Source organism: Ptychodera flava, chromosome 4 (genome assembly GCF_041260155.1).
Source record: "Ptychodera flava strain L36383 chromosome 4, AS_Pfla_20210202, whole genome shotgun sequence".
Classification (NCBI taxonomy): Eukaryota; Metazoa; Hemichordata; class Enteropneusta; family Ptychoderidae; genus Ptychodera; species Ptychodera flava.
The window spans coordinates 19,725,090-19,740,642 of record NC_091931.1 but is presented as its reverse complement, the minus strand read 5'-3'; the positions used below and the strand labels follow the sequence as shown (position 1 = coordinate 19,740,642).

At 39.5% G+C, this 15,553-nt stretch overlaps 1 protein-coding gene across 1 annotated transcript; it reads left to right on the top strand.

The window, feature by feature from the left end:
* The first annotated feature begins 626 nt into the window (after nucleotides 1-626).
* Nucleotides 627-14,990, top strand: LOC139131115 (cystine/glutamate transporter-like). Its single transcript, XM_070697065.1, has 9 exons — nucleotides 627-2,695; nucleotides 4,521-4,646; nucleotides 5,516-5,615; nucleotides 5,871-6,039; nucleotides 6,412-6,515; nucleotides 12,908-13,019; nucleotides 13,512-13,661; nucleotides 13,791-13,965; nucleotides 14,530-14,990. The coding sequence occupies exons 1-9, from the start codon at nucleotides 2,194-2,196 to the stop codon at nucleotides 14,592-14,594; spliced, it is 1,503 nt and encodes a 500-aa protein (XP_070553166.1). The 5' UTR covers nucleotides 627-2,193; the 3' UTR covers nucleotides 14,595-14,990.
* The last annotated feature ends 563 nt before the right edge of the window (nucleotides 14,991-15,553 follow it).

The following is a 15,553-nucleotide window of genomic DNA, read 5'->3' as shown; positions in this document are numbered from 1 at the left end:
GTGCTTGGATCTACTATAGTAAACTAGACGGTGTCCGAGTCCAGATCGCATGTTATTAAAACTTCGTAAAAGTCGTTTGTAAGCGTCTATTGATGTGGCTAGACGAGTAATCACGAGATCCAATGAAAACATTGAAGAAATGATGAGAAATCGTGCCAACGTATTCTTGCCAGTACGTTAGTCCCTTTACATTCTGAGCAGGACTATGGCTTGGGCACATTGTATCTGGTTGGCGGCGAATTACGTGTAGAACAGGCGGCTCAGAGCCCCTCCTCTTACGGTAACTGAGCCAACTTGTCGTAACCGTCGATCATTTAACTTTTGAGATATATATATTAATATAAAAGATTCAACGAATCGAAACATTTGTCTATTATTAAAGGTCGTATGCGCCTCGAAAGTTAAAGACTTAAACTTTGAATTAAACTTTCCTCAAGGAATCTTTCAACCATTCTCTTTCAAATCAAGAATAAAAATCGGGGGTCGCCGTAAAAATTTTGGTTCTGGAGAAGCAAATTACACAATATTTACTGATATTTGAAATTCAAAATGGCCGCCTTCCCTATGTCAACTCTATGGAGAGCATAAAATTTTCAAAATAAGCCCCAAAAAGCTCAGATCAGAAAAGAATTGTCAAAGTTTGAAGATCCAAATATCTGTCTCCTAGACGCATTCTACCGAAAGGGCCATTTGCCTTCGATTTAAAGCCTTTGAGACCGACTAGTATGGTAGGCAAAACTTGTTGTTTCAACGGCAGCTTGCCAATTACGAACGCTTTCATGTCTGAAGTGGTTCGGATATGCATCAAAGCAACATAATGCAAACAATCAGCTGATACTGCTTCTGTCACATGGCATCAATAACCAAATAAAGTCACGATTACCTGATAAAAAGGTATACAGTAAAACTGCAAGTGGCCACAAAACGTCAACGCGGAGCAAGGCAAGAAAGGGGTCAAGGACTTCGATCATGTAGAAATTTCTTCACCGCTGTTCATCGAAAAAAAACCTTAAGAACGCGTGATTTTTGATGGTTTCTTCTTGTAATCCTTGAAGTCAGTCGACGGAAGAAAAGACCTTTTGAAAAATAACGGTATTTTCAAATATCGTTTGACCTTGTACGTCTCGGACGGAGTTGTTTATAGGTAATTTTGATTTCATTCTGTAAGTTTACACTTATTTTCCTTCTGGGGAAGTCTGGCGGGTATTTCCGACGAAAGTATGCTACTGAACTGCAAATCGATGTTCGGCTGTGCATTGCAGTTGGTTTAGTATGTCCAATACGCACTCTCAGAACTTATGAACTTTCATCGAATCACCCAACCCTGCAGATACGGCTACTTCATCAAGAATCGAAGATTTGCCTTCACTGAATGATAAGCTGAAGGTAGAACGCGCCTCGGGGACAGATATTTGGACTATCAAACTTTTACAATTCTTTCCTGATGTACCACTTGTGGGGGCTCATTTTGAAACTCATAGGGAAAGAAAGACTTTCGCCGTCTTAGTTTTTCGAAAATCCAAAATTTAATTTTCAACCATAGAGTTAACCAGGGATGGCGGCCATTTTGAATTTCAAATACCGCAAAATGTTGGGTAAGTTGTTTCGCTAGTCCCAAACTTTGCACGGTGACCCCCAATAATTATTCATAATTTTGAAAGAGAATGGTTGGAAGTTTCATTTAGAAAAGTTTGAGCAAAAGTTTAAGTCTTTCACTTCGAGGTGCATACTACCTTAAACCCTAAGTGGGTGAACTAAATGTTAAGGCGTGGCAGTAACTAATGTTCATTGCTTACAAAAAAAATAAAACTGTCCACGAAGCCCACACCTTAACGGATCAGGAATGGGCGGAAAATACGCTCAATCAAAAGAGTTATTCCCGGAATCGGATCTTTTGTCGAACAGTGTTTGATTTTTCCCTGTTAAAACAATTTATCTTTATTGTTGGCACTACAACTGACGGTGATTTTGAAATTGCTGTCCAAAAGTTGGTCTTCTTAATTTTTGGAGGGAGAAAGCCTAGGTATAAAGCGCAAAATGATATCTTTTGTGAACATTACCTTTCTTAAAATGACAGGTTATGACGTTGTGATGACAGCATAGCGTTGATAAAGGCTTGGGAAGTTGAAGTGGCGCCTTGCAACAATTACGTGGAATATAGAGGCAATAGACTACAGAAGATTACTCTACTCCATGGAGAGGAAACTACATGGAATGATGGCCGATGAGCGTCCACAGAAAACAGCGACAGCCAACGATCAAGCCATCGACGACGACGAGGAAAAGGTGGCGCTAAAAAAACAGATGAGCTTGCTCGTTTGTATTACGGTAATCATCGGCGGTACCATCGGGACGGGCATATTCATTTCACCGAAGGGCGTCCTACAGTACTCGGAATCTGTCGGTTTAGCCCTCCTGGTGTGGGCACTTACCGGAGTTATAGCAATACTCGCAGGACTGTCTTACGCAGAGCTGGGATCGACTTTCGGGAAGTCGGGAGGGGATTACACCTACGTCAATGAGGCGTTTGGACCATTGTTGGCATTTTTGGTGGCTTGGACCCAAGGCTTCATATCAGGACCAGCCTCTGCAGCAGTATTGAGTATAACCTTCGGGCGGTACGTGGCCCAACCACTGTTTTCTGAATGCGATCCTCCCGATTCATCCATGATTATGATCGCCGTTGCTACTGCAGGTAAGGTCCCTGACACCTGGTTTTACAGTACTTTGTTCATATACTTGTTCAAAGTATTTTTATTACACCCAGTGTGAGAGAACAACAGTTTTAGACAGAATCATTTAATGCAATAATGACGTTAAATTAGGGACTGGTCAGTTTCTTCGGCAGAGGGGGGGGGGCGGATTATTTTTTGCCGACCTCAAAAAGTCGCTGACCCCCCCCCCCCATTCCAACTTTCGAAAACTGGGTGACTCCCCCCCCCCCCGGCAGCAAAGGTAAAACAAAAGGTGGAATATAAATTCGATATATATATTTTGTGGTTGGCACGTACCATTTTAGAAGTCTTAGGTGGTGTTGAAGTTCGATAAATAAGTTGTATTTGTTTGGTGGCAAGATTTCGAGACCAGCTCAGAGAGTTTATATAACAGTGTACATTTATCAACATTTAATTTTTGCAGTTCGGACAGGAAATGATTACATAGTTTGCTTATGTCAGAGTAACTCGATGCTCTGGCAATAATCGACCACGGCAAATCAAATATAGATCTGTCTGAAGATTGCAAGATGCACAAAAACAGACATTATCACGGAAGTGATTTATTTAGTTAATTAATTTAATTTATATATGGTACAAAAATTATAGTCCTTGTTAGATAATTAGACACTAATCACATTTAATATCGATTGTATCTGACTTCAGATCTGTCTGATTATAAAGAGGCCGATCAAAATGCAAACATTGAAAAATCTCCGCCCCTCTTTTGTTTTACTGAGAGTTCGGTTCTACTCGGCCGTTCTGAATCGTTTACTTATCTTTGACATTTTGCACTGCGAAATTTGTTTAAACCTCCTTACTGAATTACAATTTGAAGAATGTTTGATCGTAATGCCAGTGGGTGTATAAACAACTTGTATGTTTACTTTTGGTGATAAAGCTCAGAGTTGCTTGTCAGAGGTTGTTATCGATCGGTTGTATAGTTTTTGTCGAATCGACGTTCAGATATCTTTGGCAGTTGTGACAGGCAATATTTACAAGGACAGGGCGTGATTCAATCGGGAAACACTATAGGGTGCGCTCTTCCGGAAGAGATTTGAAAACAGGGCGAAAATCCCTATCTCAGTTTACGGTTTCTATAATTTCTAATCATGGATTAGCAACTTGTATTGAGCTGATTAGAAGCGCGTTACGATGTTGTTACCTTGTCATGCCAGTGCATTCGTGTAATGTGCGGTTGCGCCTATTAGACCCATACAATTGCGGGTCAATGGCCATGCATAACATATCCCAACATCCTTTGTGCATATCAGAACTTTTATGATTGCGGCCGTACTTAAACTGGTGAGGCAGCTTCCGAGGCAGTCCTAATATGCCAACAATCATGACATACTTCCAAAAGACAGGGACTTTTAACGTATAAGCTTACCAGCATCGGCAATACCCACCTCAAGGTAGTATGCGCCTCGAAAGTGAAAGACTTGAACTTTTGCTCAAACTTTCATCAAGGAAAATTTCAACCGTTATCTTTCAAAATCAAGACTAAACATCGGGAGTCACCGTGCAAATTTTGGTACTACAGATACAAAGTACGCAAGATTTACCTCAAGTTGAAATTCAAAATGGCCGCCACCCCTGTGGAGGAAAATCTAATTTACAATTTTCGAAAAACAAATACAGTTAAGAGTTTTCTACAAAAAGAGCTCTAAGTGGCATCTCAGAAAAGAATTGTAAAAGTTTGAGAGTCCGAATATCTGTCCCCGAGGCGCATTCTTTCTAGGCTACCGTAATACGATACGATCACTCAGAAATATTCTGTCGTTCGCTTTCTCTTTCCGCCCACAGTTTTTCTGTATTTCGTGAATGCCCGGAGTGTAAAAGCTGCAACGTCTGTCCAGAACATATTCACGGCGGCCAAGGTGATAGGCTTGTCCATTATCATCGTCGCTGGAATAGTTCAGCTTGCCAAGGGTAGGCAAACTGCCTCGTTTTCGTAATTTTAAAATTCTTTACATAATGAGAAGGCGAATATACAAACTTTACGCGCGAATTTTGTTTTGAGTGAGGAGAAATATTGAATGTACTAAACCATGCAGTTTCTTCAATCTCAACATGATCTTCATTAAAAACCGACGTTTCGGCAATACACAGATTGCCTTCATCAGAGTAAAAACTAGTAGATAAAAGCGGGTAAAATTGAAAGTATTAACGAAAAATTGAATGACCATGTGCACATAAAGGTAAATGCCTAACAAACAAAAATACAACAAACAGTTCATAAAATGGTTAAAAATAAAACACTGAGATTAAAAGTACGGATATGGTGTAAAATTTGAGTCTAAAAATGAAAATGTGAAGGTGAAAACGGGTAAATTGTCAAAGGGACCACTCTAACCTAGATCGTGTGAGGTCTGGATGGAAAGTAAAATGTCAGAAACTGAAGATTGCAGTAACTGGTTGATAAGTCCATCATTTCTCCTCACTTTGTCAAGACTTTGGTGTACTGACTCCCGCTCCTTCCTGGTGACTTCAATAGATGCAGCTGGACTGAGTCTATTTCTTGGAATACTATGTCATTTTTTAGTGCAAATATGTTTATCTGTATCATATATAAATAGCAATAATCTACATCATTAGTACCACACAAAAAGAATGGTTTGTTTGTGAAAATTTCTTCGACCGTGTTTTGCCCGCCTTCAAAGTAAACATTCTATCTGACACACTCTTAAACTCTGAGACACACTATAGGAAATCTTATCTCTTTTCAATCATGGGTTCTAAAGTTACCCGGTCTTATTCAACTTGTCGACTCACAAGAACGAGTTGTCTTTCATTTATAGGAGAGACACAATATCTGGAAAATGCTTTCGAAGGATCAACGACGTCAATAATGAATGTTTCGCTGGCTTTTTATCAGGCATTCTTTGCATATGGAGGATGGTACGTCATACATCTCACAAAAACTATACAGATAAGAAAGTCAGTCGTTTTACACGTACTGTTGCGTTCAGTTTAGCTTTCTATTATGACCTTGATAAAATAGCAAGTTGAATATACGTACGTCTTCTGGAAGTCTCATACTTGTTCTTGTACATGACTTCAATAACAACGTGTTTATCCTCCTACAGACACGTTGCTGAACATATGATCCCTGGTCAAGACTAGTCCGCCGTTAAATAATTTTGTGTTTTGTAGGGTACACTTGAACATGCTGACCGAAGAGTTGAAGAATCCACAGCGAGATTTCCCGATCGCGGTCATTTTGTCTGAAATCGCCATCATCGTCTTGTACGTGACGGCCAACATTGCTTACCTGACGGTGATGTCCGCCGAAGAACTCTTAGCATCTAACGCTGTCGGCGTGGTAGGTACACTGAATACACTTCATTATTTTGCTCTTGGGAACTGGTGCTTTTGCACTTTGGAAGTCAAAGGGAACAAATTTTGTCAAGTTGTGTTATTGTTGTCATACTTGTCGTCGTCGTCGTTGTTGTTGTTTCATATTTTTCGTCTGTAAAGACTACCCATATCTAACGTCAGTGAAACATCTGTTTCTCACACAGTCACCTGTGGTCTATTCCGCTTGGCGTATATGCGCCCCATAGACGTGTTTATATATACCTGAGAAGTTCTCAAGCATATATACACACGTCTATGGGGCGCATAGACGCAGGGCGGAATAGACCACAGGTGACTGGGGTTTCTCATGTAACTGTCTCCGACTATTCTTTCACAGACATTCGCAGATTATCTCTTCGGTTCCTTTGCTTGGATCATCCCTATTTTCGTTGCAACGTCGATATTTGGTGCGCTCAATGGCCAAATCTTATCTTATTCAAGGTACGTCCGATGCATAATCTATAACCTCACATGTCTGAACGAAGAGATCTTTCACTGAAACAGTTCTTTTGACAAATGTTTCGGGATTGGCAAAGCATAATGCAAAACATCTTTATAGAATTCTAAATACTTTCAGCTACCAGGTTTAAGTTTTGCTTCTATTTGTCCTGCAGATTTTATTCAATCTTGACGGACCTCAAAAGATCAAATTTTTGGTCCCTGACGATGAGCTTATGATCTAACTTTCATTATAACACGCCACATGCTCATTCAGTTGCGATTCGCCAGAATACATCACGTGACGGGAAAATAGATACGTCTAGTCACAGTCCCTTGGTGGACTATTCAGCTCTGGGACTATTCGCCCATTAGACGAGTGTACAGAAGCGAGAAACACCTCCTCGCTTCTGTACACTCGTCTATGGGTTGAATAGTCCCAGAGCTGAATAGCCCACCAAGGGACTGTGGTCTAGTCCACACAGAATCGACAAAAGTGACGTCAGAGGGTATTTTTGAAAAAAAATATTTCCCTAGGAAAATAAGTTTGACCAAATTTGGAAAAGTGCCCGTTCACGTGACCGTAGTGTCGTCTGCAGTTTTGAAACAACGGCGGGTAGTACTGCTGAAATCACTGATGTGTTCAAAACGTCAAAACAAAGGCCCAGCCGCCAGCGCGTCTTACCGCAAGATATTCCCAGCTGTCACTCAACTTGTCAAGTGAAAACATCGACCCGCCAAACTCAAAAGATCGTGGCGCGAAATAGAAAAGTTCTACCCGCCAAAGCAAATCTGTTAAACCACGCCTCCAATTTTGACCTCAAATTTCACGATCAACCACTTTCTCAGACGTTGTTCAGACATTATGGTCCTGTCGACTGGCGCGGCCGGCGGCCATTCTGTCGTTCATCTTTGGAAAATTGTAAAATTGTGAGACGATGCACAGGATTTACCCGAACAGAACATCGACACGCCGCGGGAGAAGCAACTAGAAGCATGGCTCGGGACTAGGACTTTGTGAAATATGCAAGAACTGGAAATCAAAGAACTGGATTTTGTTTGGGTGTTGTTCAGAAAAAAATTCACATATTCATCACAGTTAGCAATATTCTCATCGGTGAATTTCTCATAGGCTCCTGGCGTCAGTTTTTTAAAAGTCCATTCCCAAACTGACCATCGGCTTCTCACACCTCGTGCGACGGCACTGGTTGAGACATGCATCTTCTGCACTATTGCCATATTCGTCATTTTTAGTTCCGCTGTCAGCGACGCAGAGCTTATCAAATAGGTTGATTTTCCGTCGTTGTCCTTCGTCCGTCAACAATTGCCTTCTCCTCTGAAACCGCAAGTCCAATTGCTTTGAAATTTTATATGCAGTTCACTTGGGGTGACCTCACATAAGTTTGTTCAAATCGTGGTGAAATTTGCATATTTGTATTTTTGGGGCATTTTTTGGTGTTTTTGGTAAAAAAATCTTCTCTGGAACCGCTTGTCCGATTGCTTTGAAATTTGATATGCAGTTTACTTAGGGTGACTTCAGTCAGATTTGTTCAAATCGTGGTGAAATTTGCATATTTGTATTTTTAAGGCATTTTTGTCGATTTTTGTCAAAAAATCTTTAAAAATCTTCTACTTCAAAACTACTAGTCAGATAGCTTTGATATTTGGTACATATGTCCCTAGGGATGATCTATTTCAGATTTGTTCAATTGTGCAGAAATATGCAAATTTGCATTTTTAAGGCATTTTTTGCCATTTTTGGTAAAAAAATGTATTTCTCTAAAAGTACTGGTCTGATAGTTTTGAAATTTGGTATACAGGTTTCTATAGAGGAACTAAGTAATATATATGGAATTTCTGATGAAATCTGTATTTTTGTATTTTTGGGGCAATTTTTGCCATTTTTGGTCAAAAATGTGTATTTCCAAAAGTACTCATCTGATAGCTTTGAAACTTGGTATACAGGTTCCTACAGATAAACTAAATGATATTTATTGAAATTATGATGAAATCTGCAATTTTGTATTTTTGGGGCAATTTTTGCCACTTTTGGTCAAAAAATGTGTATTTCCAAAATTAGTCATCTGATAGCTTTGCAATTTGGTATACAGGTTCCTACAGATCACCTTAATGATATTTGTGGAAATTATGATGAAATCTGCAATTTTGTAATTTTGGGGCAATTTTTGCCATTTTTGGTCAAAAAATGTGTTTCTCAAAAAGTACTGGTCTGATAGCTTTGCAATTTGGTATACAGGTTTCTACAGATGAGCTTAGTAATATATATGGAATTTCTGATGAAATCTGTAATTTTGTATTTTTGGGGCAATTTTTGCCATTTTTGGTCAAAAAATGTGTATTTCCAAAACTACTCATCTGATAGCTTTGAAATTTGGTATGCAGGTTTCTATAGATGAACTAAATAATATTTATTGAAATAATGATGAAATCTGCAATTTTGAATTTTTGGGTCAATTTTTTCCATTTTTGGTTAAAAACTGTGTTTCTCAAAATATACTGTTTTCGTGTCTTGTAAGCCCTTGGGGCTGGGTGAGGCAACCAAGCTGTTTAAGACCACACATGACACTTTAATAAATTGATATAACATAGCATAACATAACTGCTCTAACAGCTTTGAAATTTGGTATACAGGTTTCTATAGATGAACTAAATTTGATCTTTTGAAATTATGATGAAATCTGCAAATTTTATTTTTGGGGGCAATTGTTGCCATTCTTGGTCAGAAAATTTTATTCTCCAAAAATTACTCATGAGATAGCTTTGGTTGACATGTTCTTAGGGATGATCCCATGTGATATATTCAAAGTATGATGAAATCTTCGATTGTGTATTTTTGCAGCTATTTTAGCCACTTTTTTCTGGCCACTCATTGAGCTATCAAAGATTTCCACCTTCTTAATCAACATGTGTCAAAATAATTATTCTCTACATAAACACAGCGGAGCTATATCGGCCGCTAGGTCGCTTTTCTTTTCTTTGAGAGATATCTAACGCTTTACACGATACAAAAGCGTTACCATAAATTTCGTAACCCACGATCGCTGAAACGGAACTTTTCGCCACCTCTCTGAATGACGAGAAAATTGCCAGTAACTTTATCCCACCACGCAGTAAGATTTCCATGACAATCAAATCCTGTAACTCGGGCAAGATTGTCTTCCCACTCCTAAATCTCCGTTTGAGCCATTAGGGTGTCACAGGACGAAGGTAAACCAGAGAATTGGTTCAAGTCGGTGAATTTTCAAAAAATAAAATGATCTGTAAAAGTTCATCGTGTAAAATTTGGCAGCCCAGGTCAGGTTTTCGTAGCGATCAAACGCGTTTTTATTTAGTCTGTGCAGCTACAGTGAGTTAGTTTGTGCCGGATGAAACTTCCCTGCATCGCATTCACCCCACTCAACGCGTTCATATCATCCTACTCACACGTTTCACATGAAAACAGAACACAAATCATTGCATTCCAAGGGTTCACCCAACTCACACGTTCACAAATCATGAACTTGAACCAAGTCTAGTAAACCAGTAAGTAAATCGAGAGAAAAGCTGTGCACAAACACGCTTCAAACACAGTGTAAGTGTGCGGTGGTCGGCGTTTGGAAGGTGGGCGTGGTTTTATGTTTTTGGTCTTGGCAGTCAAACTTTTCTGTTTCGCGCGTCGATGTTTTGAATTTGGCGGGTTCATGTTTTCGGTTGACAAGTCTTGCTGACAGCCGGGAAAAGTTGCGGTCAGACGTGCTGGCGGCAGGGTCTTTGTTTTTACGTTTTGAATACATTAGTGATTTCAGTAAGCGCCCAGGATGAGCGGTGAGCCTCTCTCTCTAAAACAACAAGATTTTCTATTCCAACAGCGAAAAAACTTGGAAAGCTCATCGACGAAAAAGATTCAAGTGCAACCAAGGATGTTGCTAAGTATGCTTAGAATATTTTTTGGAAGAAAGTGTACCACCGTTACCGCTGTGGAGAAATCGCCGAGTGAACTTGTCACAATGGATTGTTGCGGTGCATAATATCAAACCACATTAACAACTATAACATATAAATACAACATGAGCGTGTAGCTAGTTTAAAGTTCTATAAGCTGTATCTTCTGGCGATTTTTCCGTTAGTTTTGATTGAAATGATCACTGGCTCATGTTGAATAGCCTGTCAAATAACAGAGAATCGCATATTATTCGGAAACATTACGTGCCCTACAACTAAATAACATGTGATTTTACAACGAAAATTTCAATTTTTGTCCGGACAGAAATACAAACTCTGTTGACACGCGGATTGCAACGTAGGCATTCTTCTGCACCTGCGCGAGCCATTTACAGCAATTTCAAAATAAATATTCATTACTTATGCCCGGCACTTACGTCGTAGTCCATTGTCCGAGCACGTTGCGTAGCCAGATGTCTGGCAATCCTCGACGCAATGTTGTTTTGATCCCGCAATAAACGTGAACTTGTACATCTGGCGTGATCGCGGCGTCACCATATCTGCGTTCTCCCCAGCACGCTGAGCATGCCAGACGTCAACAAATGAGCTCGGAAGGGCAACACGTTTGAACAAAAATTAGCAGTTTTATGTGGCTATAACATCACTAATCATGTTTGTTTCTTCGTAAAACAACATTTTGCAACAAATATGAGCCACCAACATGGAATTTTCCGAGGTAAAAAATGGTCAAAAGTTACAAATAATGGCCCTTTAATAACACGCCACATGCTCATTCAGTTGCGATTCGCCAGAATACATCACGTGACGAGAAAATAGATACGTCTCGTCCCCACCGAATCGACAAAAGTGACGTCAGAGTGTATGTTTTTAAAAGCTAGAGCTGTTTACGACAGTAATAAGTTCCTACGCTGATAGAATGTTGGAAAATGTTGGAAAAACTGTTTTTAAGTGGCTCGTCGCTCATCCCGGACGCACATGACGTACTAGTCACCCGCCATTGTTGCAAAACTGCAGACGACACTATGGTCACGTGACCAGGCACTTTTCCAAATTTGGTCAAAACTAAACTAGTTCTCAGGCATATGTACACTCGTCTATGGGGGCATAGACGCCGAGCGAAATAGACCGATCACAGGTTACTCTGTGGTTTCTCAGGCATGTGTACACTCGTCTATGGGGGCATAGACGCCGAGCGAAATAGACCGATCACAGGTTACTGTGGTTTCATAAATGATGAGCACTATGAAATCTTATTACCCTACCTTTTGAAACTTTATTGTGTTTATCCTCAAACTGTTAAAGGTATACAGTCACCTGTAATCTAATATGCCCCTATATGGTCACAGGGGCGTTCCTTGGTATTCGAAATGCCCATGTGAGGGCGCTGTTTTTAAAAAGCGGCCACCCGCTTGAAATCTGTGATTGGTTAGATTTTCTCTTTCCATGGTAACTGTGGCAAAATTGGAACAGGTGACAGTATACCTTTAACAGGACGGAAGTGGTATTTAGGGGGTCAAAGTTGCCAAATTGTTGACCCCATGTTGAGTGCGTAGTAATCGGACTGCTATCGCAGTAATCGGACGTCGTATTTGGAATGTGATTATAGGGGCTAAATATTGATATTTTGAAACTTCAAACCCCCTATTTTCAATTTCGATGTGTAAAGAAAACTGTTTGTAAAAATTTCGTGATAAATTAGTTACGTTCAATCTATGGACGACGCAACTATATTTCGACGTGTATGGTGCTTACATATCGGACAAGAGCTGTCTCTGTGTGTTGCGTTCGACACCTTGTATCGTACGGTGTGTAACTTCGCCAAGTTCGTAGCCCGAAATAGCTTCTACCGAAAAAAAAAACTATTCAAAACGGGACAGCAGTGTCACCTGACTTGATACGCGGTTCGTAGCCCGAAATAGCTTCTACCGAAAAAAAAAACTATTCAAAACGGGACAGCAGTGTCACCTTACTAAATACGCGGTAACATGACTTGTAAAACGCTATCAATACGGAGCGAAGTGAGTACAACGAACAACATGTCGTAAATGTCCGAAAACTGATGTCGTCAGAAAACTGTCACACTTTGTGTAGTTTTATAGACATCTTGAACAACCAAGAACAACTGCTGAAACGTTGCCTTTCAAAGTGAAATTACTAATTATAGAAGCAAATAGTAGCAATGCCTTGGAGATATTTTTTAACTAAAGTTTGTATTATTTGCGACCAAGTGGACCCCAAAGTAGACGTTTTGCAAATCGGGGCGATGCAATACTGTGGCATCTTAATCTGTGCACAAAGCCGAACACGCCAGACAAATATTTCCCGATGAGTGAGATCGAAGCAGTTATAAGAATAGCATTATTCATACACCCAATGATACCAATTACTATACTGATATCTTGTTCTTTAACAATTTCTTTTAATTCAAAAAGAATTAATTTCACGTGTGCTCGTGACGGTTACTTACCAGCAACGATGTCTATGGTGCACATAGACTACAGGACGCCTTTGCCGGCTTTGTTGACGTCGACAGTTGCTACTCTGGTTAGTGTTTTGAACGTAGTTTTTAAATTAATGATGAATATGAATGTTAACCATTTCATATTTCGTTATTTTCCTCGCATGAGCTGTCTTGATATTGTAAATGTGACGTTCTATAGAATACCGTCAGAATACGACAACTTCCTGAAACCTTATTCTATCCTTAGGTCATTTTGACATAAAAGCGTGACTGTTTATTTATGTATTTTCCTCATTCTTGCTTTAAAAAGTAGCGTAGGTTGGTGAAACGAGTGTGTCTTTTTATATAACAGGAACTATTGAGGTAAATTTATGAATCGAGGAATATAATGAGCCGGAGTCGAATGACTGTTACTTTACATTTTTCTTGATCTCGCTATTCTGTAGGCTGAGTTCACTGTGGAAACATGGCGTGCAAAGACATTGCCAGTCGATTCTAAAGATATTGCCAGTCGATTTTACTAATTTATTTGATTATTTCTCTACTTTGATTCCCATCATGGACCATTGTTCCAGCTGGTAGTGGCGGTATCGACTGTTGCAGGAAGCGGTATTGCAAATCTTCTGAACTACATATCGTTTGGCAACTGGTTTTCCAACGAAATGGTAGTTGCGGCTCTCTTATACTTACGATGGAAAAAACCAGAACTCCATCGTCCTTTTAAGGTGCGGCTTCTTACATTGTGTTTGTGTTTCACTTGACAATAGTGTCTCTGACTCAAACCCGACAAAAGACATTGTGAATATGACAACTGAAAAATGCAAAAAATTATATCGCCTTTACTTTACCTGTAGGTGCCTCTCTTTGTTCCGATTTCGTTTGTTATTATCGCGGGATACCTGATTGTCACTGGCATGATAGCAGCGCCAGTGGATACCGGTATCGGTCTGGCGATCATACTGACAGGTGTTCCAGTTTATCTGTTTGGTCAGTGGAAAAATAAACCGTCTTCTTTCTACGACGTAACGGGTGGGTAACTTTAATTAACTCTTTCTTGCTGATTCTTATTACTTTCTTTGAATTTAAAAGCCAACATTATGATCAAAGTCAGGGCCGCAGCCTGGCTAAATTGCAGGGGGAGGGGGGATAGCTAGAGTTTTTCAGGCTACGGCCCTATAAGTTCGTCTTTGGTGTAACTTTGCGACTGCGGTAATATCATTGTCTTTTTCCGTAGCAGCTCTCTCGTGCAATTATAGTATTTATTCCATTGTTTTAATATCAAAAAAGAAAAAAAAACCCAACCAAACAAACAAAAATATTGGGTACACAAACGAGAAAGAAATCGTAGACTGCATAAGATGGAACATGTAGCATTTCTCTGTCTCATATTTGATTGAAAACATTTTGAATCCGGTGTTTGTAAAAGATTTATACCAGTGCAGAAAGATATTTCTAACATGAACGCACATTTTGACAAGACCCCACGGAACATGCTCCCACTTTCTCTGATAAATACATGTCGAATGAAAGCAACACCAAGATAATGTTGTCCGTTACCATGATAACTCATCATCTTTACACATTTCCCGGCAGATGGTGTATCACACTTCATCCAAAAATTCTTCCTGGTCGTAAGACAGGAAAAAGAAACCTACTAGGATCAGCTGCTGAGTTGAGGAAATATCTAGAACCGAGTTGTAGTCATTCAAACACCAGACGACAAATTGTAGTATTAATAATTTGTGAAAAAAATTGACTGTATGGATACAAGATGTTTGTCTTTATAAAATTCGGTTCGGATATGACGGGACGACTTATTTCTATGATTGTTGCAAGTTCTGTTTTATATTCCATCGGAGCGTTGAACACGATTGGAACTAATTTGGGAGAATTGGATCTTCATATTGTTCAAATTTCTCAAAAGTTTTAGGTGCCCTATAGCTGAATGTTGCAATATTACAAATTACTCATAAAACAAAATGTACAACTTAAAAAGAAAAGCAGATGAGCTTACATTTGCAGATTAAACCGACATTACTTCACTATCCAACTATCTCAAATAAGTTCCAATTGTGTTGGTGGAACTAATTCAAGCCTGCATAATTTGGACAATGTGTTGTGTGGTTATCGACAGATCCCTGTTGTGAAATCAGAACTTTTGCTGCAAGAAAAGGAATACAAAATACACTCCGATGATAGGATATCTACATTTGCTTTGTAACTTTTTAAATCTAAATATTAGGTCACCCATGAGAACGAACAAATTGTACTTGAAAGTTATGAGCTAATGGGCTAATGTGCAGCATCTCGGAAGCACCCTTACTGAACAAAATTGAGAGCACTTCAAAGAGGCAGTTTTAGAATTTTTTTGGCTTAACATGGAAAGTAATTCAGAATACAAATTATATTGATCCGGCACTTTATTGTTGACTCTTATGAAGAGAAAGGGCACTTTCTGGGATACCTGATCAGTTCAAACTGGTTCCATTATCAAAGAACCAGTTTGAACCGGTTTGCAATCCCAGGAAGTACCCTTTCTCTCTATTATTTCTCAATACATTTTTCTGTCAAAGATGACGACAGAGACATCTTTCCGGATTAGCAATGCTTCACTTGA